The 24,445-nt window shown below is 39.8% G+C and overlaps 1 protein-coding gene and 1 long non-coding RNA gene across 2 annotated transcripts in view; both read left to right on the forward strand.

The window, feature by feature from the left end:
• The window catches only part of NEK1 (NIMA related kinase 1), a 115,672-nt gene extending 114,444 nt beyond the window's left edge, over positions 1-1,228 (forward strand). The window contains exon 34 of the mRNA XM_063458188.1: positions 141-1,228. Within this exon, the coding sequence (XP_063314258.1) occupies positions 141-154 (14 nt within the window). The 3' untranslated portion in view covers positions 155-1,228. The remainder of the gene's footprint in view (positions 1-140) is intronic.
• Positions 1,229-1,243: 15 nt separating this feature from the next.
• Positions 1,244-2,124, forward strand: LOC134614421 (uncharacterized). Its single transcript, XR_010091250.1, has 2 exons — positions 1,244-1,400; positions 1,436-2,124. It is a non-coding gene; the product is annotated as an uncharacterized LOC134614421 (long non-coding RNA).
• Positions 2,125-24,445: the final 22,321 nt, after the last annotated feature.

Here is a 24,445-nt window from a genome sequence, read left to right on the forward strand (position 1 = left end):
TTTCCATAAAAAGATTTATAGAGCATGACAGCCAGTTGTTTCGATCTCTTTGCTATTCTGTTGATTGTTTATATAATTTCAGTTTATTTCTCTCTGTGGTAACGTTAGTATTTGTGTGTTTTTTTTTTTTCCCCCTACAGATAATGATGAATGAATATCTCAGGATTTTCTTACAATCAATGCTGCTTGAAACAGTATGAACGTTACCTTTTTATTTTTTATTAGTTTTCTAGAGAGAGTGCGTAGTCTATGCTTCCTGGCGTTTAAAGATTTATTATTGCGGTTTGCCATCTGCATGAACAGAGGGAAGCCTCTTTATGCCTTGGTAATCTACCTTCCAGATCTGTATGCTGTTTGTTTAACTTCTCTGTTCTATTTGTCAAGCCCAAAGAAGGCTAACTCCATTAGCATTTTGATGGTCCAATGCTACTCTAAGAAAGCTATTGTCTGGTATTTAACACAAATGCAAGCAGATCAGGTCAAGCTATTGTAAGAACTAATCGTTTTTTCTTTGTTTCTTGTTGTCACATATTACATTGGGATTGGAAAATTGGTTCACATATTTATTATTATGCTTCTGATCTGTTAATGTTTATTTACAGATGTCAAATGTGAGAAAGTTGTAAAAGCATCATAAAAGCAGACAATCTGTGTTGTGTGTGTCTGTATAAAATATAATCTTCTAAAGCACCCTCTCTTGAAAAACACTAACCGAGGGTATTAACTATTTTAGAAGAAAATTATTTTTTTTTATTGCCTTTTCAGGTTATCACAATAATGGGACACTTCAAGCTTCGGTTAAAGGGACACACCTGGCACAAATACAACTTTAATGCATTTGATAAGTTTTGGCCTCATTAATATGCTGTATTTTTTTTGCATGCTCAAATCTTTATAGTGTTTATGTAAAAGAAGTAGCAGACACCCAGGGAGATATATTGTAACAATGTCACTATCTGTTTATAGTTTACAGCCAGGCTTTAAATGAATCTGTTAATTAGTGCTATTGGGGCTGAGACTGTGTGCATATGTTTTAATAAGGTCTTTGTGGCATTAGCGGGTGTGGCTAAGAAGGTTAAGATTTGAGCATGCAAAAAAATACCGCATGTAAAGGAGGTCAAAATCTATTAAAGGTGTATTGGTGCCCTGAGTGTCCCTTTTAACATCACGTTTAACACCCTTCTATAGATAATTAAAATATTACAAGAAGGAAAAAAAAAAATATATATATATATATATATATATATATTTATACAAACATACATACACTCCATCTCTATATTTGCTGCTAATAACCAGGAAAATTAGGAGATTGATGATACCTTTAAGCCAATCTTTGCATTCCTATTGTTTTTAGTGAGGGTTCTGAACATATCCTATACATCTCAGCCGAGCAGGGGGTTTGAGATATGCAGCATAGATAGAGCTGTCCAAGTGTATATGCATATACATTTCTCTTCTGAGAGAAATTGGGTACTTATATTCAAGGACCGTAACCCATTATGATTCTTGAAGTGTCTCTTTAATATTGTGTAACTAATAGCAATTCTATCCGGGTCTAATTGTAAACCCTATCCTGCAAAGTCTGCAGAACTTAATACAGGCTAGTATTTGTCTTAATGTGCTCTGATTAATTAATAGGTTCTGTAAGCATCTTTAGAAAACTGTCAGCATTGATTATTTTGGCTAAAACATACTAATCCTGTTTATTAACAATATCTACAACATTCTTCATACCTTAACAATATTTGTTCTGTTCTTCAGATATCATGGTAAAGTAATAACTTTAAACGGAGTGGACAATATTCACTACACATGCATTGTTGTGAGGGCTTGTGATGGAGTTTGCATAATTAAGGCAAAAATAGCTGAATTAGAGTAAAAACAAATATGTATTAATACTGATTGCAAATTAGCAAGTCCTTAAGACTCATGGTTTAATGAATAGACTCCGGTGTCTTTTGTTATGTATATTTTTTGTTTTTTAAGCATCATAAGAGATTTGCTTATAATAAGAAACCGAAAATAAATATTGGAATATTTAAGCTCTCATTATGCAAATGTTAAAAAAAAAAGTATGTTATTTCTAACATTCCAAAATAAAAATCCTAATTTTGTAATTTATATTTAATGGTTTGTTTATCTTTATTCCTTGTGGTAAATCACAAAAATTTAAAAAAATACTTCAACATTTGATGTGATATTGGCAGAGCCAGATTGAAACACAACATAGGTTTGAGCATTTCAAAGTATAGCAGCCCACCATTCAAGACTCAGAATTTCTCAAGCCACTTGTGATATCTGTTTGTTTTAATCATTTTTTTTCTTTCCTAAAACACTCCGTGACGCAGTAGTTCTGTCCTTTCACCGTAAGATGCTGAAAATGTTTGCACCAGAGCCCTAGCATCTGCAGATCCCCATTTACCCTAAAGAGACACTCTAAGCACCAATAGTTTACCTATTTACATAGATTTTTGTGTTAAACGGTTCCCACTTTCAATTCTCTCAGTTTCTTAAAATCTTAGTGACCCACCCACCCCTCTGATGAAAATATTGGGAGACAAGAAGCGTAGATTATTATGCTGCGTGGAGTGGTTCTTTGGGCAAATATTATGTCCAACTTTTCTATGTTTGTTTTTAATTGAGTGTGTGTGTATGTGTGAGAATGTATGTTTGTATTTGCACTGTGAGGATGTGTGAATGCAGAAATGTATTTTAATGGAGAATAAGTGTAAATGCAAATATGAAATGTATGGAGAGTCGGTTTGTGCACATGCAGCTGGTGTGTATAGTGTGTGAATGCAACTTAATTTGTTAGTGTGGGGGGGGAGGTTTTTTTGTTTGTTTTTTAATGAATATAGGAAAATTATTTTGTACTTTCATTACAAAGTTATCAAAATGTTAATACTTGGGTGCCTCTGAAAAAACATATATATACTATTTTTCTTATTTTTTTAAAATACCGTGAGGTATCGCAACGTTTTTAGCTCACCCTTTTATAGTAAGCCGTTTTGTTTTTATTTTGCTTTTAAACTATTTTGTTCTCTCTGCCCCTTTTATTTCTCACTTGCATCCTTTGATCAACTGGCAGTGAGTCATAGACGTTGGAATTGCTTAATGCTTGAAAGAATTTAATAACTTGAGCACCGGTAGCACTGGTCCTGGTTCTCCTGGGGTTTAAGGAAGCCTATTGATGTTGACTTGTTGCTGGGTTTTATTGGAATAGTCAAATTTGATATTTGCGTACTTGTGCTTACCTACAGACTACAATAGCCTGTAGAAAAACTGACTGTTTACCGTATTTATTCTCAGTGGTCCTACTCAGGAGTAAAGCCTATGCTTTTTTGTCAATCAAGTTATTGAATAGATTACTCTTCTATGATCTACTATGGCAGTTTATAATCCTCAGTGAGGTCCAATATACTGTATGAAGAGGGCTCCAACAAGGCCCAATACACTGTATGCAGAGGTCTGCAGGTGACGGGATCAAAATAAGAACACTGCTGACAAGTCTTTTCAGTTATTAAAGTGATCCACAGCGTACAGCACTTACAAAACAGAAGTTTATTTGTGCATTCAGTACCACTGCAGTTATATATAGAGCAGGCATAAAAAATACACTGTCATCCTATTCATTGGTTCAACGAGTGCATGTCTAATAGAGCTGGTTGGACACTCCTGTACATAAAGGAATTACAGCATCGAAAGGACACGGGGGCTACATGTTTAAACATCACAGCTACCACAATTCTTCTTTCTTGGATGTCTATCTTTGCAACATTGCATGTACCTCCAACCTTACAAATATTGTATTACTGTTATATTATTAGATTTGTTTATTATGGTTGTCTTGTTTGTCATTTTGACAATAGTGTAAGAAAGCTGAAATCTATTTAGCCAGAAAATAAGATACAATGAGTACACATGTAACTCAAATGCGAGGTGTAATATCTCTTGTTCTTTCCCTTAATAAAGGCTAACTATTAAAGTAACAAAGGGGATAACACTATCAAGGACTATTCTTTGTTGCTGGTGGGTGGGGAATATTTTACTTTACCATAAAGTACTGTACACCATGTACAATAAAGGATGTGTTTGCAATGAAAAAGTAATTGAAAGTGCAACTACATTAAAAAATACTTGCATTTAGAACAGAGGCAATTCCACTGTAATTTAAAAGACCAATAACAACGTCATTCATAGTTACCTCCATCCTCTGTTGTCCAATGCCACGTATTTCTATTGTTTGAAGACTTGACAACATAGCTTGAAGCTATGGCTCCAAGCTCTTTGCATGGGAAAGCCAGTACTACTACTTCCTGGTCCTCATGCCCATTCATACATGGCTTTTCATAGAGAATCCTAATGTTCCATTATTCTCTCTGAAAGAAATTTCATTGGCAGTTGATGAGACGCACATGTGCCTAGAATCCACAATGCTTCTGAATAAGAATTGGATTGGACAATCATCCAGTGATCCCATGACATCAGAGAGGGCATAGCAGAATTCCACAAGGGAGCTGTTGATGGTGGTGGAATAAGCGTTTTATTTTAGACTTTTTGCCAAAATAATCTCTTAAAAGTGATGTGTGGGAGAACTGAGCAGTGGAAAAAGAGAGAGCTGGGCTATGGGAGCAAAGGAACAGAGAGGGAAACTGTATTGAGGTAGCAGTGTGCTTTCAGTGGCTCCTTAGAAGACAGGAGGCAAGGGGGAGAGGCTGATGGCAAGGAGAATTTCATTGGAACGGGGCAGTACTTGAAAAATCCTGCAACTGAGAGTTAGCGGTGTGGGAATGAACAGAGAGAAAGGGAGCGGTTTATTTGTTGACTAACCAGTAAAGTATATACTATTACCAATATCCAAATTTAAAGGGAAACCATCACATATGATTTTTACTTATTTCTTTATTTAACAAATGTGTCTGTGATATGAAAATGTAGTTATTCACACTGATATATTTAGCCTAAAACTATCTACCTCCATCTTGGTTCCCTGTCAATCATTGTCTGTACCCTTTGCACCTGACTGCAGAGAGAAAGGAGGAAAACAAAACCATGTGCATTGATTGAACTAGATTATGATGTCAATTATTACATTTTATTATACATTGAAAAGGAAAAGGAGGATCTAAAAAAAGCTTTATATTCAATTTAGGAGATTTTTTTTATTTAATTATGTAATTTCCAGAGCAATGACAATTTCCTGTTTAAATCTGAAATGTGTGTTTTGGGGTTGAAATTGTATGTGAAAATTCCTTCTCTTGAAAATATACTAATAGACATTTACACAGGGTGCTTATAGATTACTAGAACACACTGTTAACCCTTTAAAGGGGTTAACTCAATGTTAATGTTTTCAATTTGTTTTTGGCATTTATCCTTTTATAGGCTCACAGAGAGCCTGCTGATTTTATTGTGTAATGTTCCACTTTGCTGATGTCATTGGATCGGCCTTCTGTTCAATGTTAGTGTGCCCTGGGCTCATTTAAAGAGACATCAATCTAAAACACAGCGGGACACTTGCCCAGTGACCCCATGCAATGGAAGCAGTTGCAAAAGAAAAAGTGCAAAAGCTCATGAAAATGGGGAATTAAAAACCTGATTGAACCTTTAACTTGCGTATAAAAGCAAGTTCCTGTTTATAAAGTTAGCATTACCTTGTTCCAAAGACAACCGTGCAAATACAAGGGCTCTCAGCCATTTAGTAAAATTATAAAAAATATGAATATGTGTAATTCTAAAAGATAAAACATTAGATGTTGTATTTAGTAAATTCTCTTTACCTGCATAATAGCATAAATCTTGGGGTTATATGCTAATGTGTGTATATTTAAAAAAACAAAACAAAGTTGCATTGAGAAACTCAGCTGTACACTATATAATCTAGCAAAGAGTTTTGTTTTAGTTAGAGGGATTTTAAGCAAGAAAGGTATACTACTTCAGTTGAAAAGTGAATCTGATAACTCAAGACTTTGTACTACACATCCTACATTTCAGCTGGGCCCTGACCAACTCTTGGAATGAGGGAGTTTGACATAATTGAGATTCCTGTGGGAGTGATGTGAATATAAAATTGTCCGTAGAGAGAAAAAAAGAAATATAGTGGCAAGAGGGAAAGAAAATATATTAAAAGAAAATATATTAAAAGAACACTATATAGTGTTCGGAATACAAATGTGTATTCCTGACACTATAGTTCCATAGAATCCATTGAAAAAAATAAAATACCAGCCATACTAATTTGCATACTTAATTATACATGCGTGACATTACAATATGTAAATTACAAGGAGTGACATAACTGAAAATTCTTTAAAATCAGCAAAAAACTACTTGGTTTGATTTTGCTGTAAGAGTGATTGCTCCCACTGTTTTACAGCGCAGTGTCTTTAAGTCTCCCAGTGTCCCCTAGTGTCTCAGTTCCCATGTCTCCCAGTGTCTCAGGGGCACAGACACTGGGAGACATTGGGACAGTGGGAAACATAGGGACACTATGTATCCCACTGTTTCTTAGTGTCTGTGTCATCATGTCTCCCAGTGTCGCCTAGTGTCTCAGTGTGCCCTAGTGTCTCTGGGACACTGGGAGACATTGGGATACTGAGATACATGGGGACACTGAGACACTAGAGAACACTGGGATACAAAAGGACACTGGAAGACATGGGGACTCTATGTATCCTAGTGTCTCAATGTCCTCATGTCTCACTTAGTTTTGCAGGGTCCCCATGTCTCCCAGTGTTACCTAGTGTCTCAGTGTGCCCTAGTGTCTCAGGGACGCATACATTAGGGGATACTAAGATACATGGGAACACCGTGATACATAGGGACACTGGGAGACTATGTATCCTTGTATCCCCATGTCTCCCAGTGTCCTCCTGTATCTCAGTATCCCTTAGTGCAGGGGTTCTCAACCCAGTCCTCAGGACCCCCTACCAGTCCAGGATTTGGGAATTACCTGGGTGTGTCTAAGGTGTTTAGAAAAAAACCCCAAAAAACACCTTAGAGTCTAAGGTGTTTCTTTTCCCTTTTTCTAAACACCTTAGACACACCCAGGTAATTCCTAAACCCTGGACTGGTAGGGGGTCCTTGAGGACAAGATTGAGAACCCCTGCCTTAGTGTTTGTGTCCCCATGTATCACAGTGTCAACTAGTGTCTCCATGTCTCCCAGTTTCCATATGTCTTACACTGTTCCCATCTCTCCAAGTGTCAGTGTCCCCATGTCTCTGTGTTTCCCAGGATCTCCCAGTGTCCCCATGTCTCCCAGTGTCCCCTAGTGTCTGTGTTCCCATGTCTTTGTGTCTCCAGGATCACCCAGTATCCCCATAGTGTCCCTGTGTCTCCCTTTAGTGTCCCTTTGTCTCTCTGTCTCCCAGGATCCCCTGTGTACCCCAGTGTCCCAATGTGTCTGTGTCTTCCTTTAGTGTCTGTGTGTCTCCCAGTTTCCCCATGTATCTGTGTTCCCATGTCTATATATCTCTTATTCCCCTGTACCCCCTGTGTTATCTGTTACACACTACCCTTCCATTTGTCTCCCCCCATCCCTCACTTAACTGAGTTGGTGGCTGGACTCTCTCAGCAGAGCCACTTCCCCACGGATCACTGAGTAGAGAGAGGCAGGGAGGGAGATGATGTAACTTCCTATCCCTGTCTCTCTCCACCTACTGGCCAGCGCCGGTATTGCATCTAATCTCAGTTTATAGTGAGAAACATTTGTTTTGCCTGTATTACTGCAATACCAGCACTGGCCTCCAATACTGGCTGTCTCGGTAAAATACCGGCTAAGTGACGACCCTATTGGGAGTGTGCATTACGAATTGGTGTGATCACGTTTACATAATCTTTAACAGGCTGTGTAATATTTAATTTGCAATGTTTATAAAAACAACTATTGTATCATGACAGATATCAGTTGTATTAAAGTCTATTGAATGACTCATTGTTATCACTCTCAGCCCATGAGCTGGGCCTGCACTGCTGGGTTTTGTTCAGGCATTCTAGCAGAATCATCTTGCTCTACTACCTGCTGAGAAGAGGTGAGATTAGTTTTGTTTGTTTATTTTATAGAATAATGTTTAGGAAAAGAAGGCTATAAATCTAATTATCATAGCGTATGCTACATATTTCAGTTATTTAAAGGAACACTTCAGACACCATAACTTTTTCACAATTTTTTTTTTTCAAAATTAACTTTAGAAGTACCTGTTTTAGTCATAGGCATGCTCAGCCTATTGCATAAGGGTGTGCACCCTAAAGCACAAGCACAAACACACAGTGTGTGTGTGTGTGTGTGTATATAATGTATAATATACATACACACACATACATACACTGCTCTGTGTGTGTGTGGGTGGGTGATATTAGTGTGCTGTGGGTGAGGGTGCTGTGTACTGTGTGAATTTGTTTGGAGGGATTGTGTGTGGGGGTAGGGGTACAGATTGTGAAATAGCCCCACTCCCTTCTTACCTTTTGCCTGGGAGGGGGATCCTTGCTGCCATCTCTGATCCCTGTTGGTCCTAGTGTGAGTGAACTCTAGCCTGCAGGGCTAGAGTTCACTCCCGCGAGATCTGAGTGTTGCCATGGCAATGCTCAGACCTCGCGAGAGGAAGCCTGCAGAGCTGCTGGCAAGAGCTCTCCGGGTCCTTTCCTGACTCCTTCACTGCCTGTGGGATCTTTCATCTCCCTCACCGGCCCATGGAGGCACACAGCGCGGCCTGCAGGGATTAGGGTGTGCCCCGGCACACCCCATGCACATGCCTATGGTTTTAATATTTACTTTGATCAGATTTTCTGCTCCTCCTCTGATTTAATGTAATTTCACTCTTTTTCTCTCTCTCTCTCTCTCTCTCTCTCTCTCTCTCTCTCTCTCTCTCATAGTGAGGTTGGCTGACTGGGTCTGGCAGGGAAGGGGTTAACTGTGGGTAGGGAGGTTGGCTGACCAGGGCCGGAGGAGAATGCATTACGGGGAGGGAGGAGGAAGAGGAGCACATATGGGTTCTAGCTGCAGTGCAGTATGTGCTATGAGCATTCCTTATACTAGGTAATACTCTGTTTTCATTGGCTGCAAAAAATAAGTTTCCTTCAGAGACTGGGAATCAGAAACATGAATCAGAAACATGTTAAAATGTGAGAGGGGGTGGCTATGGAGGCTGGGTTACTTTTGGTCGTCTAAATGACGCTGGACATCCTCATGCTATGCATGAGGACTTCCAGCATCACCGGTATGCGTATGAGGTCTCCCCTGCCAACTGACAGGGGTGGGGGCGAGGACTGAGCCAGCAGCGGAGGGCATCGGCACTGGACACAGGTAAGTGACAGAAGGGGTTATTTAGTCCTGCACCATGCAGGGGGGCAGTGGCTTGACAAAGGGAGAAGCCATAGTGCCAGGAAAACAAGTTTGTTTTCCTGGCACTATAGTTTCCCTTTAACATGTTTAGCTGCCTGGAGTGTACCTTTAAGTCGTCATGGTGCCATGATTCTCCTGGCGCTTTCTTACCCGAAGGGGTTATACCGCTCACCAATGGCTTAACCACAAAGGTTCCTTTCCAGCGCTGGATCTCCGTGTCCCTAGCGGTATCCAATGTCTTCAATTCAGTTTTAACATGAAGTGCTTCCAAGTTGGAACACCGCTGATTGATTATGAGCTGATGCTCTAAGCCAATCAGTTGCTCGTCATTCATAAAAAAGTTACTGCAAGGCTTAGCTCAGAAGAGCTAACATAAGCTCCTGCTTATAATCTTCCAGCTCTTTGTCAGACGTATTGGAGGCAGGAAACTGGTTTGACCATTTAAGATGAGGGGACCAGGGCACTTCATGCACCATAACCACTACTGCATGCTGTACTAGTTACGGTGCTTGGAGTGTTACATTAACCTTCTGGTTTTTGCTTATTTGTTTTTGGTTGGGATTTTTTTTTTTTTTTTTTATTATCGGTGAGTAACTTATACATTTTTATATTTGGCTTCTTAACACAGGCACCTATTAGTATTATACACTTAGTCATCTACAAAGTCATATCTCACAACAATTCAAATAGACAAAGAGGTACACTTTAATTTTATTGGTGTCATATATAACAATTTATGCAAAATATTAAGAAAGTGGAATGGGACAAGTAAAAATGTGGAAGCGTTATGGGTAGATATCTGCTTAGGGTAAAATAAGGGAAATCTGTTATATTGGTTATGATATATTTAAACCACCTAATGTTGATATTGATGAGGAATAACAGCTGTAAGAGCAGCGTGTGAGAGCTGCACATTTGTAACACTTTAACTATTGGAGATTTTAATTACACAATTGATGTAGATTAATTTAGAAATAAACAAATATGTTTAAATGTCTATCTGTTCCTGTCCAAATCTGAGATGATTAAATTGCGTATACGCAGAAGTAAGTTAACACTGACACATGCAGTTTAGGTTAAAAATAACTTCAGAAAATTTAATGGCATCTGAGGGAAAGCGGGCTCGCAGACCCTTATAAGAGCAAAATTACATCATCATTGATTATTGAGATATCAGTGAATAAACATCATTAATTGGATTAAATGTTAAGTGGCTATGTCAGTGTCCACCCATCAATATTATTAATTGGATCAAGAACTAAGTGGTTAGCTAGGTGTCCTCCCACCGGGAGGTGGTATTGTTCTGGACACGGGTGTGGACAGATGGCTCAAGCGCCATCTCTCCCAGCATGAGGCTTACTCGGTGGGAAGGGGGGCTTGAGCATCATTTTGGGTAGTTAGTGATGTCAGACTCGTGGTCAGGTGCAGGGTTCTTTTATGAATAGAACATTTCATTAGGCCTGCTTCTCATGGCCTTGGCCTTGGCCTTGGTTATACTTTGTTGCATGTTACAGGAGATTCAATAATTCCGGAGTCAGCTATGTCTTTATAGAAAATACAGTCTCTATTCATTACACTAAATGTTGCTGGGAAATTCTGTCATGTAATGTAGTTTAAAATGGGGGATCTGTCAGGTAATGTGGGTTAAAATGGAGTTAGTGCAAAAATTCGACACAGGTTCAATACAGGTTTTTAATAATTCTACATCAGTCCCCCCTATGAAATGTTAGATTCTAAAAGATAAACTTTATTTGTTAATACCAGAAGACGTGTTAGCCCAAAGGCACAGAAACCCCGTGGCCGCTAGCTAAGTGTTAATGCAAAGTGCAATTCTGTCCCTTAATCTGACCCTAGTAGGCTAACTCATCCGTCAGCATGGCTCTCGAACGCTTCACTCCCATGGGTGGCCCATGGTGGCTTGTCCACCACTTCTCCGCACGGAGACTTTACCCATCACAGACGGATGCTGTCCCTAAACTGGTCCCTTCCTAGAACTCTTGCACTTTATCAACAAAAGGGATAGTTTGCAGCGGTATACAGGGTGAGTTGAGATCTTGAAAATCTTGGTCATCAACAGTCTTCTGTAGGAATTTTCTCAGACAAGGGAGGACACAACAAACGAGAAGAGCAAAGATAAAAAGAGAAATTAGTATTGCTATACCAATATGCATTAAAGCTTTTTGCCATCCTGTCATCCAACCAAACCATCTTTCCCAGGGATCTTTTATCCCAGAATTCCTTTTTAACTCTTCAGAGAGCTCATTTAATTTTTCTATGGCTAAGGTGACTTTACCATTAGGGCCTGTGTTTTCTGGGATGTAAGTACAACATGTCATGGTGTCGGGCAAAATTTTACATACACCCCCTTTTTCAGCTAGAATCATGTCTAAGGCCATTCTATTCTGGAAGGACATTTGAGATGTAGCCTGCAGCTGTTTGGCTAATCCCTGGAGGGCATCCCTGGTGTAATTAACAAAGCGTTGTTGGTTGTAATAGATATAATAAATACAAATCAAAATACTATTATTAGCAGTGACGGTTGGGAAAATGGACTCAAACTTTTCTTTAACTGCAAAATCATCTGGTACCCCCCCCCCCCCTGGCACACCTATGGCATCTATATATATATATATATATATATATATATATATATGTGTGTCAAACTTTCCCTTTAGAGGGGTGCTCCTCTTTGTGTTCTGAAGCATGAATGTGGTGTGTCAAGAGTACCTTGTCATGTATTATGTGTATGGATATAATAACCTTGGCTAGGGCACATTTGCTTATTCGTCATAGTATTAAACCTGTCCCACGCTACATCAGTGTAGGTGGACTCGGATCATTTAGTCAATATTAATATCACCACAAACTCAGGATGAGCAAATAATCCTGAGGAAGCTTGGCGTTTGGATCTCTTTAGCTTCACGAGGACTCCTTTTGGGGTCCTCGGCTTTCCATCGATGGCAGGTGGTCAGGCATTATGGCCATCAACCACCTACTTGTTGATATCTTTTTGTTTTCTAACAAGTCATTTTTCCTTTAGAGTCAAAGGTTTGTCAAAATCAACAAATGTTACTTGCAGAGAGAGTCTTGAATCTGGAACAGTGAATCCACTGAGTGATCTCTGCAACTTTCACAATGCACTATTGGGTATATGGTCTTGGTTGTCACATTGATGACCAGCTAGGCTTCTGGCCATCCTGACAAAATGTCTATTATAACTAGTGCATATTTGACCCAGCAGCTCTTTGTCACCTGGATTCTTGAAAGGGATAGTGAGAGTTAGCTAGGTGCTTAGGATTCTCCTCCTCTTCTGCCTGAGCTGTCCTTGGCACAAATAACACAGGATCGGCAGTAACTGATGATTACAGGAGTAATTCTAGGTGCTTTAGAGTATTTAGAGATCAAAGAGTTCATGAGGGTCTTGGATAGGTATAAAGTTCCATGGGCCCACTGCCCAGTACATGGTTTTGGGTAAACAGAACTTGAGTGTTGGAGTACAGCCCGTCTTCAAGGGTTGCCCCTTTCTGTTTTTCCAGTTTTGTATTTCTTCAGGGTCAGCAGCTGCTTGTCATTCTTTCAGAAGCTTGAGATCTGTGGATAGGATCTACATGGTGAGTATAGACGTTTCTTCAGCGGACACCCTTCTGTCCACTTCCCTTGGTGCACTTGTGGCTTGGTTGGCAGCTTGGTCAGCTGAGTGGTGCTTCTTATCTTCCAGATTGATCCAAAATAATGTGCTGCACCCAGGGCATATCTTGAGTGTAGATATTGGCATGTCTTCCTTCAGGCATTTTCCATGCCACTGAGAAGGCTGTCAATTCAGCGTCTTGAGCAGATGTGGGTGAGGAAAGTGAAGATGCTTGACGTACCTGATCTTCTGTAGCAACAGCAAATCCAGTATGGTACCTTTCCTCTTTATCCGCAAACAGAGTGGAGTCAGGATCTGGTAAAGCTACTGCATGCTCTGTTGAAAGGTGTCTTGTTTCTTCTTTCATCTGTTCAAAGCAACCATGAGGAGCAGTAGAAGAGGTTTCCTCACCTATTTCTGTGTGAGATTGGGGGGTATTTGTCTTTCTATTTACAGTTCTCTTGCTGACCCCCCTCTGTAGAGAGTTGTAAATTGATTGTTAGTGTTTCATGTTTTGTTCTAATGAGTCAGGTTCCTTTCATGAGATTTCTGGGGACTTAGTGAAGAAAAACATGAGGGACAGCCACCTCCCAGTGATGATACAGGTGTCTTACTTCCATGGGAATCTGGGTTAGGACCGCACTATTTCCTTGAGAGTGCCCAAAACAGTTCTTTCATGATGAAGTGCACCTCCACCAGTCTGAATAATTTTTCGTTAGTGTGGTATTCCCCCCTGGGAAGTGGCGGAAGAGTGGCCAGAGCAACTTTTCTTCAAAATATAATGTTGTCAGGTAGAGGCAGAGTTGTCTATGAGCGGAGGAAATTGGTAAGGAATAAGAAGGGAGGAAGCATATAAAGGATATAGATATGGTAGTGGGGAGATGGAGGAATGAGTAGTGGATAGAGCGAGAGGGGAAGAAGGTAGAGTAGAAAGGACAGGGGAAGTAGGAAGAGGAGAAGGTGGAGTAGTAGGAGGAGGGGAAGAGGACAAGGTGGAGTAGAGAGAGGAGTAGGAGGAGGGAAGAGTAGAAGGAGGAGTAGGAGGAGGAGGGAAGAGTAGAAGGAGGAGAAAGTGGAGTAGAAGGAGGAGTAGGAGGAGGAGGGAAGAGTAGAAGGAGGAGAAAGTGGAGTAGAGGGAGGAGTAGGAGGAGAAGGTGGAGTAGAGGGAGGAGTAGGAGGAGGAATTGAGGAGAAGTAGGAGGAGAGAGGAGAAGGTGGAGAAGTAGGAGGAGAGAGGAGAAGGTGGAGTAGAGGGAGGAGTAGGAGGAAGAGAAGGTGGAGTAGAGGGAGGAGTAGGAGGAGGAATTGAGGAGAAGTAGGAGGAGAGAGGAGAAGGTGGAGTAGAGGGAGGAGTAGGAGGAGGAGAAGGAGGAATAGAGGAGAAGTAGGAGGAGAGAGGAGAAGGTGGAGTAGAGGGAGGAGTAGGAGGAGGAGTAGAGGAGAAGTAGGAGGAGAGAGGAGAAGGTGGAGTAGGAGGAGGAGAAGGAGGAATAGAGGAGAAGTAGGAGGAGGGAGGAGTAGGAGGAGAAGTAGGAGGAGAGAGGAGAAGGTGGAGTAGAGGGAGGAGTAGGAGGAGGAGAAGGAGGAATAGAGGAGAAGTAGGAGGAATAGAGGAGAAGTAGGAGGAGAGAGGAGAAGGTGGAGTAGAGGGAGGAGTAGGAGGAGGAGTAGAGGAGAAGTAGGAGGAGAGAGGAGAGAGGAGAAGGAGGAGTAGGAGGAGGAGAAGGAGGAATAGAGGAGAAGTAGGAGGAGGGAGGAGTAGGAGGAGGAGTAGAGGAGAAGTAGGAGGAGAGAGGAGAAGGTGGAGTAGAGGGAGGAGTAGGAGGAGAAAGTGGAGTACTGTAGATGAAGGGGAGGGATCGGTGGAAGGAGTAAGCGGGGGTGGGCAGGTAGGGGAGCAGACAGGTGATGTAGCAATGGAGGATACATCAAAAATCAAGACTAGGTAGAAATGCAATGGAGGCTGCAAATAGCCCATGTACAACAACTATTAACTGGCCCTATGCTTTCCCTAGAGAAAAATAATAAAAGGCTAACATGCTCATCTTGTCTGCACAGGCCTCGAACGTTTCACTCCGTGGGTGCCCCGCAGTGGCTAACCCACTACATCTCCCACACCAGACTTGTGCCCGTGGAGACAGACGCTATCCCTGACTCTCGTTCTTTATTTTATTTATATCTAACTTCAAAATGTAATTCTTACCTATATCACAAATATACATTATCACAATTTTATGTCTCGCAAATGGGATAAAACTTATTGTACTCTTCACTGGTAATGTATTATTTTTTTTTTTTTTTTTATTTAAGCATACAAACTAGACAAATAACATTGTCTTCTGTGAAATAAATGAAAAAGATAATAGAGATTTTGTTAAGCATTATAAACAGCTATACATTAATTCACCTTTCTTGTTTTCCAGTTTCTGGCTGTTAATGACAATGTGCAATGTAATAGAGCAGCAGGAAATGCTAGCAGAATGCTTGGTTGCATAGGGAGAGGTATTAGCAGTAGGAAGAGGGAAATGCTCATGCCATTGTACAGAACACTGGTGAGACCTCACTTAGAGTACTGGATACAGTACTGGAGACCATATCCTCAGAAGGATATGGATACCTTAAAGAGAGTTCAAAGAAGGGCTACTAAACTGGTTCATGGATTGTAGGATAAAATTTACCAGGAAAGGTTAAAGGATTTTAACAGGTATAGCTTGGTGGAAAGACGAGACAGGGGAAATATGATAAAAGCATTTTAAATACATAAAGGGAATCAACACAGTAAAAGTGGAGACTATATTTAAAAGAAGGAAAACTACCACAACAAGAGGACATAGTCTTAAAAATAGAGGGACAAAGGTTTAAAAATAATATCAGGAAGTATTACATTACTGAGAGGGTAGTGGATGCATGGAATAGCCTTCCAACTGGAGTGGTAGAGGTTAACACGGTAAAAATGTTTAAGCATGCGTGGGATAGGCATAAGGCCAAGCACTTGCTGCTAGTAACAGATCTAGAATCAATACACTATAATGCCCAAAGTCTCAACTTCTATGCATATGCAACAATAAAATATCTGGGCTTACAACAAAAATTATGTTAGTCAGTCCTTAATCTTGGAGGCAAATACTATCCAATAAAGACAGATTAGAACACACTCCCACCTTAACCATTTGTTAATAGTTATGCTTATAATGTTAACTGGTTCCTTTTCAATTAGATCAAAACATTTTGAAACCAATCCTTAATTGTATCACCATTTGTTCAAGAAATCTTTATTAGAAATTTCTTTTAGTAAATATTCTTTAAGATAACCCTTCTTCCAGCAAGTTATAAATTTTTGTACACAAAGTTAAAACACATTTGTTACTTACACGTGAATCGACATACATATATAAACATTCTATCTACATATTAACTATCACTTGTCACAGACACTTTTCTAATATAGGGATACTAATAGCAGGATTATTATAGTAATTGTAACTTTCTTGTTCATAATATGCGGGAGTTTAAGGAAAACAGCATGTCTTAAGAGTAGGTCTCGTCAGCCATGCCAGAAGTGACACGATTTATGGGCGGATATGACCTCACTGATATGGTAAGGGCAGAAGTGAGGGCAGGAGCCAGGACTGACGAGATGTCATTTAACCCCTTAAGGACCAAACTTCTGGAATAAAAGGGAATCATGACATGTCACACATGTCATGTGTCCTTAAGGGGTTAAGGACAACCTTCTTTTGTTCTAGGGGCCATTTTCTTTTAGGGCATTTCAGCTTTACACTAAATTATAGCCTAATAAAATAAATCAGAGAAGCAACATTCTGTTCGGCAAAATGAAATACCAAACTGTGGACAGACTTGACGGATTAAATAAGACAGTTTAAAACATTATACATCAACATGATGCAAAAATAAACTCACGGGGTGCAACTAACCCCCCATCATTCACCAGCCATTAATCACTTAACACGTCCAAATATATATATATATATAACGCTACGGAAGAAACAAATCTGAATTGCCAGCATGCAACCCCCCTCCCCCCTCCCGAACCTCCGCACACAGAGAACAGAAGCAGGAGAGGGAGGGAGGAAGGGGGGGGGGGGAAGCAAGAGAGGAGAGACAGGCACCAGATTTAACCATGTCAGCACTGGAAGGACAGTTACGTTACAGTTATTGCAAGCAAAGAGACACAAAAACGCAACATTTAGTAATACTCTCAGTGAAACTCAATACAAAACTCCCACCCTCTACCAGGGTGGCCCTCTGCCATCTAATGGCTGACACAAAATACAAAAACCCCACAGCATTTAAGATTGGGGACCAGGGATGATGACCGTCATTACTGACGGGATGATGGGAGTGGTCACCTCCTGGACGCCATGACAGGGCTCTGGCTGAGAGAGCCTTCCAGTAACACAATTATTATGATATACATACATTCTTAACCCTTTGTGATCTAGTTCTTCCTCACCCCAACCTTCCTGCTGAATAGCTCTTGCTACTCTGTACCAGTAAAGCATTATCTGTAAGCTTGCCTTTCTTCTCTGTCAGTAATCTACGCCAGCTTTCTGGCTGCAATCTACCACATGAAGGCACAGCAATTTTGCACACTTTAGCAATCTTTTCAAATCCTTTAACCATTTCTTCTCCCTCTCTATCTTCAACTAAATCACACGCTAGCCAGCCCTTACCGGGCTTACTCAATTCCTGTCCCATATCCCCCTATACAGGCGTCCCAGATATAGGGAAAGAAAAATGAAACAGAACGTCTACAATGCTCGACTGCCACTCAAGAAGGGTGGGTCCCCCTCAAGTGCGTCTTCCCAAAACGTACACCAGTCACTAAATCCGCCTACCCGAGGTGGTAGTCACGGATTGGAGCGGGGTGAGAATCACTTCTCTCACAAGAGAAATAGGAGTGGATAGTGTAAATAACACAGGAAGTATAGAAAAGGTAAAAGTAAAGTGGAATTTTAGAGACAGACACAGGAGTTTGAATGACTCCCAATTAAACAAAAACAACAATTCAATTGAAATACAGTGCATGCATCACAGTTCAAATAAAATCAACAGTAATCCCTTTCCTTTACTCGTGTGACCAAAGTCACCTCCCTCAACCTCGTAGTGTCCCCGCTCGGAGAACAACTTTCGTAAGTTTCACTACCAGCGGCCAAGGATAACAGCTAACACCGGCCCGAAATCCATATGCCTCCCTCGTTACAGCAGTCCACTAAATGTGGCCACCACTATCCTCACCCTCGTAGCGCCCCTATGAACCCACTCATAAGTCTCACTACCCCGTGGTGATGGAGACAGCAATGCCTGCCCGAATCCACGCACCACAAATAACAATTGGAATGCCACCAGCCTCAGCGCTCGAAGCTGGAGGGTACCACCTCTCTGCAAGCAGAGCTATGTGCACAATGAGGTTAGCTAGGCTATCAAAGTGACACCAGAAGGACTCCCAGGAAGTTATGAGTCTACACAACCTCCACAGATCCAACACCCTCTTTTTCCTTACAGCCACAGCCACGAGGCTCCTAAAAGAGGTAAACAGGCAAAGAAGACCCCCAGGAAAACTTCCACAGGTCCACCCCCCTTTTTCCTTACAACCACAGCCACGTGGTTCCTAAAAGGAGTAAACAGGCAAACAGAGGACCCCAGGCAAACACCCCCAGGTCCACCCCCCTTTATCCCAAAAGGGGTACACAGATAAACACTCTACCCGGGCACTTAAGCTAAAACAGGCCAATACAAACACACCCAGGCAACAGATAGACTAAATGCAGGTAAACAAGTGAGTAACAAGACACCGGGCAATATATTACCTGTCTTTGATGTCCTCCCGGCAGCAGTCACAGACACGTGGACGGGTCAATCAAAGGGGCTGGAACATACCGGTGGCTCTGCAGAAGTCTCTACCGTGTAATCAGAGGTGATCAATCTCCTTTCCTTCCCCCCCTGATTCCCCCGTCCAACAGCATCTTCCTTAGTACGGCTAATGGCCAGAGGCCATAGCCCGGTGCCCCACGTTGGATGCGCCAAATTGATGTAGATTAATTTAGAAATAAACAAATATGTTTAAATGTCTATCTGTTCCTGTCCAAATCTGAGATGATTAAATTGCGTATACGCAGAAGTAAGTTCACACTGACACATGCAGTTCAGGTTAAAAATAACTTCAGAAAATTTAATGGCATCTGAGGGAAAGCGGGCTCGCAGACCCTTATAAGAGCAAAATTACATCATCATTGATTATTGAGATATCAGTGAATAAACATAATTAATTGGATTAAATGTTAAGTGGCTATGTCAGTGTCCACCCATCAATATTATTAATTGGATCAAGAACTAAGTGGTTAGCTAGGTGTCCTCCCACCGGGAGGTGGTATTGTTCTGGACACGGGTGTGGACAGATGGCTCAAGCGCCATCTCTCCCAGCATGAGGCTTACTCGTTGGGAAGGGGGGCTTGAGCGTCATTTTGGGTAGTTAGTGATGTCAGACTCGTGGTCAGGTGCAGGGTTCTTTTATGAATAGAACATTTCATTAGGCCTGCTTCTCATGGCCTTGGCCTTGGCCTTGGTTATACTTTGTTGCATGTTACAGGAGATTCAATAATTCCGGAGTCAGCTATGTCTTTATAGAAAATACAGTCTCTATTCATTACACTAAATGTTGCTGGGAAATTCTGTCATGTAATGTAGTTTAAAATGGAGGATCTGTCAGGTAATGTGGGTTAAAATGGAGTTAGTGCAAAAATTCGACACAGGTTCAATACAGGTTTTTAATAATTCTACATCACAGACATAAATTGAGAAAGAGGGACTAATAGTTCAGTAAGGGGAATCCCATTTTTGAGCCTGTTTAATGATACCTTCATGGGAGAATTTGTAGAAGCACTTCTCAGCATGTACCCTTGGATAATAAATATAAAAGATACATATTGAAACCAGTATGTCTTAGTGGGAAGGTAAGTTAAGAAATGAAAAATAAGAAAAGTGCATTTAAATAAGACAAACAAGAGGCATCTTATGTAAAAAAATAAGGAAGCCAATACTGCATGCAAAAAAGGTGATTAACCCCTTAAGGACACATGACGTGTGACATGTCATGATTCCCTTTTATTCCAGAAGTTTGGTCCTTAAGTGGTTAAAGGGGTTAAACTAGAAAATAAGAAAGTGATAGCAAACAAGCCAAAAATATTATTTAGATACAAATTTATAAAATAAATGAGTGTATGTACAGTGAAATCAGAGATTGGTGTGTTAGTTAATGATGATCATGAAAAGTCAGAAATGGTAAATAACTATTTTCCCCCCAATATATATCTAGAAAGAAATATTCAAATAATTGCAGTAAAAAAACTTGAAGAAAAATTGTAATTCAATTGCTACAGCAACTAAAAAAGTTAATATAAACAAAGCCCCAAGGTCTGATGGTATTCACCCACGAGTACTTAAGGAGTTAAGTGTGGAAATAAGTGAAACTTTGTTTATGATATTTCAGGTTTCGTTTCTTTCAGAAAATGTACCAGAGAATTGAAAGACAGATGAGGTTCCTATATTCAAAAAGCATTCCAAATCTTTACCAGGAAAATATTATATATTGAAGGATACTTTCAGAAATTCAATGGGAACATTGTTATTGGCAAACATTTGCATGGTTTTATGAAACATCGATACTGTAAAACTAACCTAATTGCTTTCTACAAAGAAATAAGTAGAACTATAGATCATGGTTTTGCAGAAGATGTGATCTATTTGGATTTTGTCAGGTCATTCAATATGGTTCCACACAATAGGTTAGTGTTCAAACTAAAATGAATTGGTCTAGATGAAAATTCTTGTTCTTAGATAGAACTTTGACTGAATAGAGTACAGATACTTTTCTATACTATAGTGTTCCTGGACAATAGTGGCAAGTGGTGTCCCTCAAGGGTCTGTTCTGGAACCACTTCTATTCAACATAAACACAAAGCTCTGTAAAGTAATATAATATGAGCAGAATAATACTTCACTACAAAGGGACTTAGATAGATTGGGGGACTGGGCACTCAAGATGAACTATAATGTAGATAAATACAAAGTTATGCAATTCATGGTACTTTATGTACAAGCATCTTATACCTTAAACGTTTGTGAATTGGGAATAACACCACATGAGAAGGATTTGGGGATTGTTATAGACTAGGCAACAATTGCAATGTCAAGGCCAGTAAGGTACTGTTATACATAAAAAGAAGCGTTAATTCTCAGAATAAAAATATACATTTGTTTCTTTATAAATCAGTGGTAAGACATTGAATATGCTGAGAAATTTTGGGCACTTGTATTAGAATTATTAAAATTAATGAAAGATTTTAGTTATTTAGAAAGGTTAACAAACTTAAATCTGTTTAGTTTAGAAAAGAGGGACTTTATAACTTAAAAGATGACAGAGGAATGCAAAGTCTATGCATGACAAGGTCAGTTTTTGGCAGGTATGCAAATATATTACTATCTAGCAAACAATAAACATGATAATTACCTCGAGATCGCGTTTGCCCTTCAATATGGCTGCCATGACAAATGTGAGAACTCCTAATACAGAAAGGCTGCATGCAGAGTGTCACACCGCCCGCCGGATCCGGTCCTGTCAGAGCGGCATGGGATCCGGCGCGCGCGCATTGTTGCGGCGACATTCCCACACACTAATTGGAATGCCGCCGATAACTTACCTTTTAGGCACGCCTAGGTCCGGCGGCATTCCCACGTGGTGTTGGGAATGCCGCCAATCACTCACCCATGGTGGTGGTTCCTCCTCTCTCAGCGGCCGGGTCTGTAATCATTAAAGACGCCGGCCGCTGCAACTGTGAATAACTTAAGGGTTTCCTGTTTAACCCTTAAAGGGCCAGACCATAAATTATCATGTGGGTGTGTAACACACACACACACACACACACACACATGATTACATGTTTCCCTACAGCCTATAAGGGAACATCTTAAGCTATTTAAGCCTATTTTGTCCATTTCTCTGTGCCCTGTTGTGGTTTCCATTTGGTTATCCGAGAGCGTGTTCCTTGTATTGATTCTAGTGTATTTGACCTTGGTTTTCTTTTTGACTATCCGATCTCTGTATTCCTTGACCTTTGGCTTGGCTCCTGACTATTCTGATTTATCCATTCCTAGACCCGTGGCTTGTTGATCGTTTACGTTATTTCTACGTCTTGTCTTTTCCCTGTCTTGTGTCTATTTACCTTTATACGTTAAATCCGGCCTGTCTAAGGTCCGGTAATACGTCTTAGGAATTTTCTTATTATCTACTTTAGTTCTGCGTGTTGGGCATCTCTAGTAATCCTGACACAGAGTGTGACCAGGTCACACTCTGCTCCCTGCAGAGCTGAAAAAAAGTGTAGTGTTAATTTCATTCAATGCTAAAGAACTCTTTATCTAGCAATTTTGTGAGCACAAATTAAGAGCCTTCCAAAACGCGTTGTTTCATATGTTAACCGACAGAGTCCCTTCAATTTTAATCTCTAGCTCTTGCAGCACATTTTACCCATTATTACCCTGGCCTTTTTCTGAGAAAGCTGTATTCAATTAGATAAATGAGAAAAATAATCTATAGGCTTTGGTTTAACAGCCTTCACTGTAAAATGCACTATATTTTTCTTGTATTATAGTATAAAACAAAATCACTGAAACGTGAACAGCTCCGAGTCAGGATGGTGGATTATAAAATGTTACAGATGCTTCTAAAGTTTTATAATTCTGAACATATGCTAATTTGACATTGCCCTAATAGTCACATCAATATATCTTGTGAACAGTACCATGTGCAGGTTCAATACATGACATAGAAAAAACAGCAAACGATGCTCATTTTTTAATTTTCTTTAGCAAAATGATAACGTCCTTCTAGTTTCTGAGATCTATTAATCTTGTTATGGCACACTTTCCATAGAGAAGCAGCAGTTATTAATGGGCTGGCTTGTGAACGAGGACAGAGCTAAAGCAATGAAGGAGGGAAAATGTCCACGTTTTATGTGGGATTATTTATGTTTTAATGATTTTCTTTTGCTTTGCTTCCATGTTGAAACTGTTACTGGTTCTCGTTTATGGCCAATTTACTTAAACCCTTAATTTATATTATACAGTTTTGTGAATATAACATTAACTCATGGTCTGTTGAATCCAACCATGAGACAACAGGGCAAACTCATTAACTGTAGAATATTTGGGATGAAATGCCTGGCTGGCAATTAATCTAAATGGTTATACATTTTTAGGAGGTACAGGAAATAATAAGGGAGAAGGAGTGCTATATTTTTATTACTCAGAATGTAAAGCCTAGTATTAAAGAATTGCTATATTAAGACACTGATGTTGTGATGGAAGACTTATTATAAAATAGGATAAGTTTATATTAGGGACTTAAGAAGTTTAGAAGTAACCTTGATTTTTTTTACATTAATTTAAAAGATTATGCATTAAACATATACACACAAAATATCATTTTATGGCATCGTCAATGAACACCACACGGTCCAAGATTTACAGGACATTTAACTAAGCACTTGTCAACAATTTCATTCATCACAGGAGGAACAAAATTTAGAACTGTTTAAAAACTTGAATTATTATAGTAAAATTGCAATGCTATACTAACAATATAACACATCCTAGAAGCTGCACAAACACTCCAAGGTTGCTCCCTTACAGGTACAACCAATCAATGCAATATAATACAAAAAAAGAAAGCGGAGGGTGCGCAAAACAGTTTGAAAACAATATGTATACTTATCAATCGAGTAATAAACTGGTATTTCCTCGTCAATCTCAAATGTACATAAATACACGTGGAAAACGAAAAAGAGAAAAACATAGTGCAACCTGGAAGTTTAAACAGTGTAAATAAAGAGAGAAGAGAAAAAAAAGAAACAACCATTCCTTTGTGATAATATATATATGTTACCTGCACACTGCATTGGAGCGTTGTCTACCCATTGTATTAAGATTGTGTGTGTGTGTGTGTGTGTGTATACATTGGGTAAATAACGGCTTCAATGAAGTGTGCAGATAACTTATGGATTTTAGAGCCCACCGTTGGCTCTATATATAACACTCTGTAATGGATATTATATCACAAAAGGTGCAGGACACCAAAGGAGATAATGAAAGAGGCACACAGTCGAGATGAGAATAATCTATAGATGTGTTTATTTAAAAAAGACAAAAAAAAAAAAAAAAAAAAAAATATATATATAAAAAAAAAATATATATATATATATATAATATATATATATTTGTGTTGGTGCTCATGATAGTACAGAGTGAAATACCATAATTAAATGTAGGATAGTAAAAAAGGGCAAGTCGGTTGTGGTGTGCTGGAACCGATGATGAGGTAGGCCTGAGAAAGAAGAGGGCCTACCAAGGAAAAAGAAAGAAGGAAATAAAAGGTAAAATGTGTTGTGGTGGGAGGGTC

The sequence above is a fragment of the Pelobates fuscus genome, chromosome 6 (genome assembly GCF_036172605.1).
Source record: "Pelobates fuscus isolate aPelFus1 chromosome 6, aPelFus1.pri, whole genome shotgun sequence".
Lineage (NCBI taxonomy): Eukaryota > Metazoa > Chordata > Amphibia > Anura > Pelobatidae > Pelobates > Pelobates fuscus.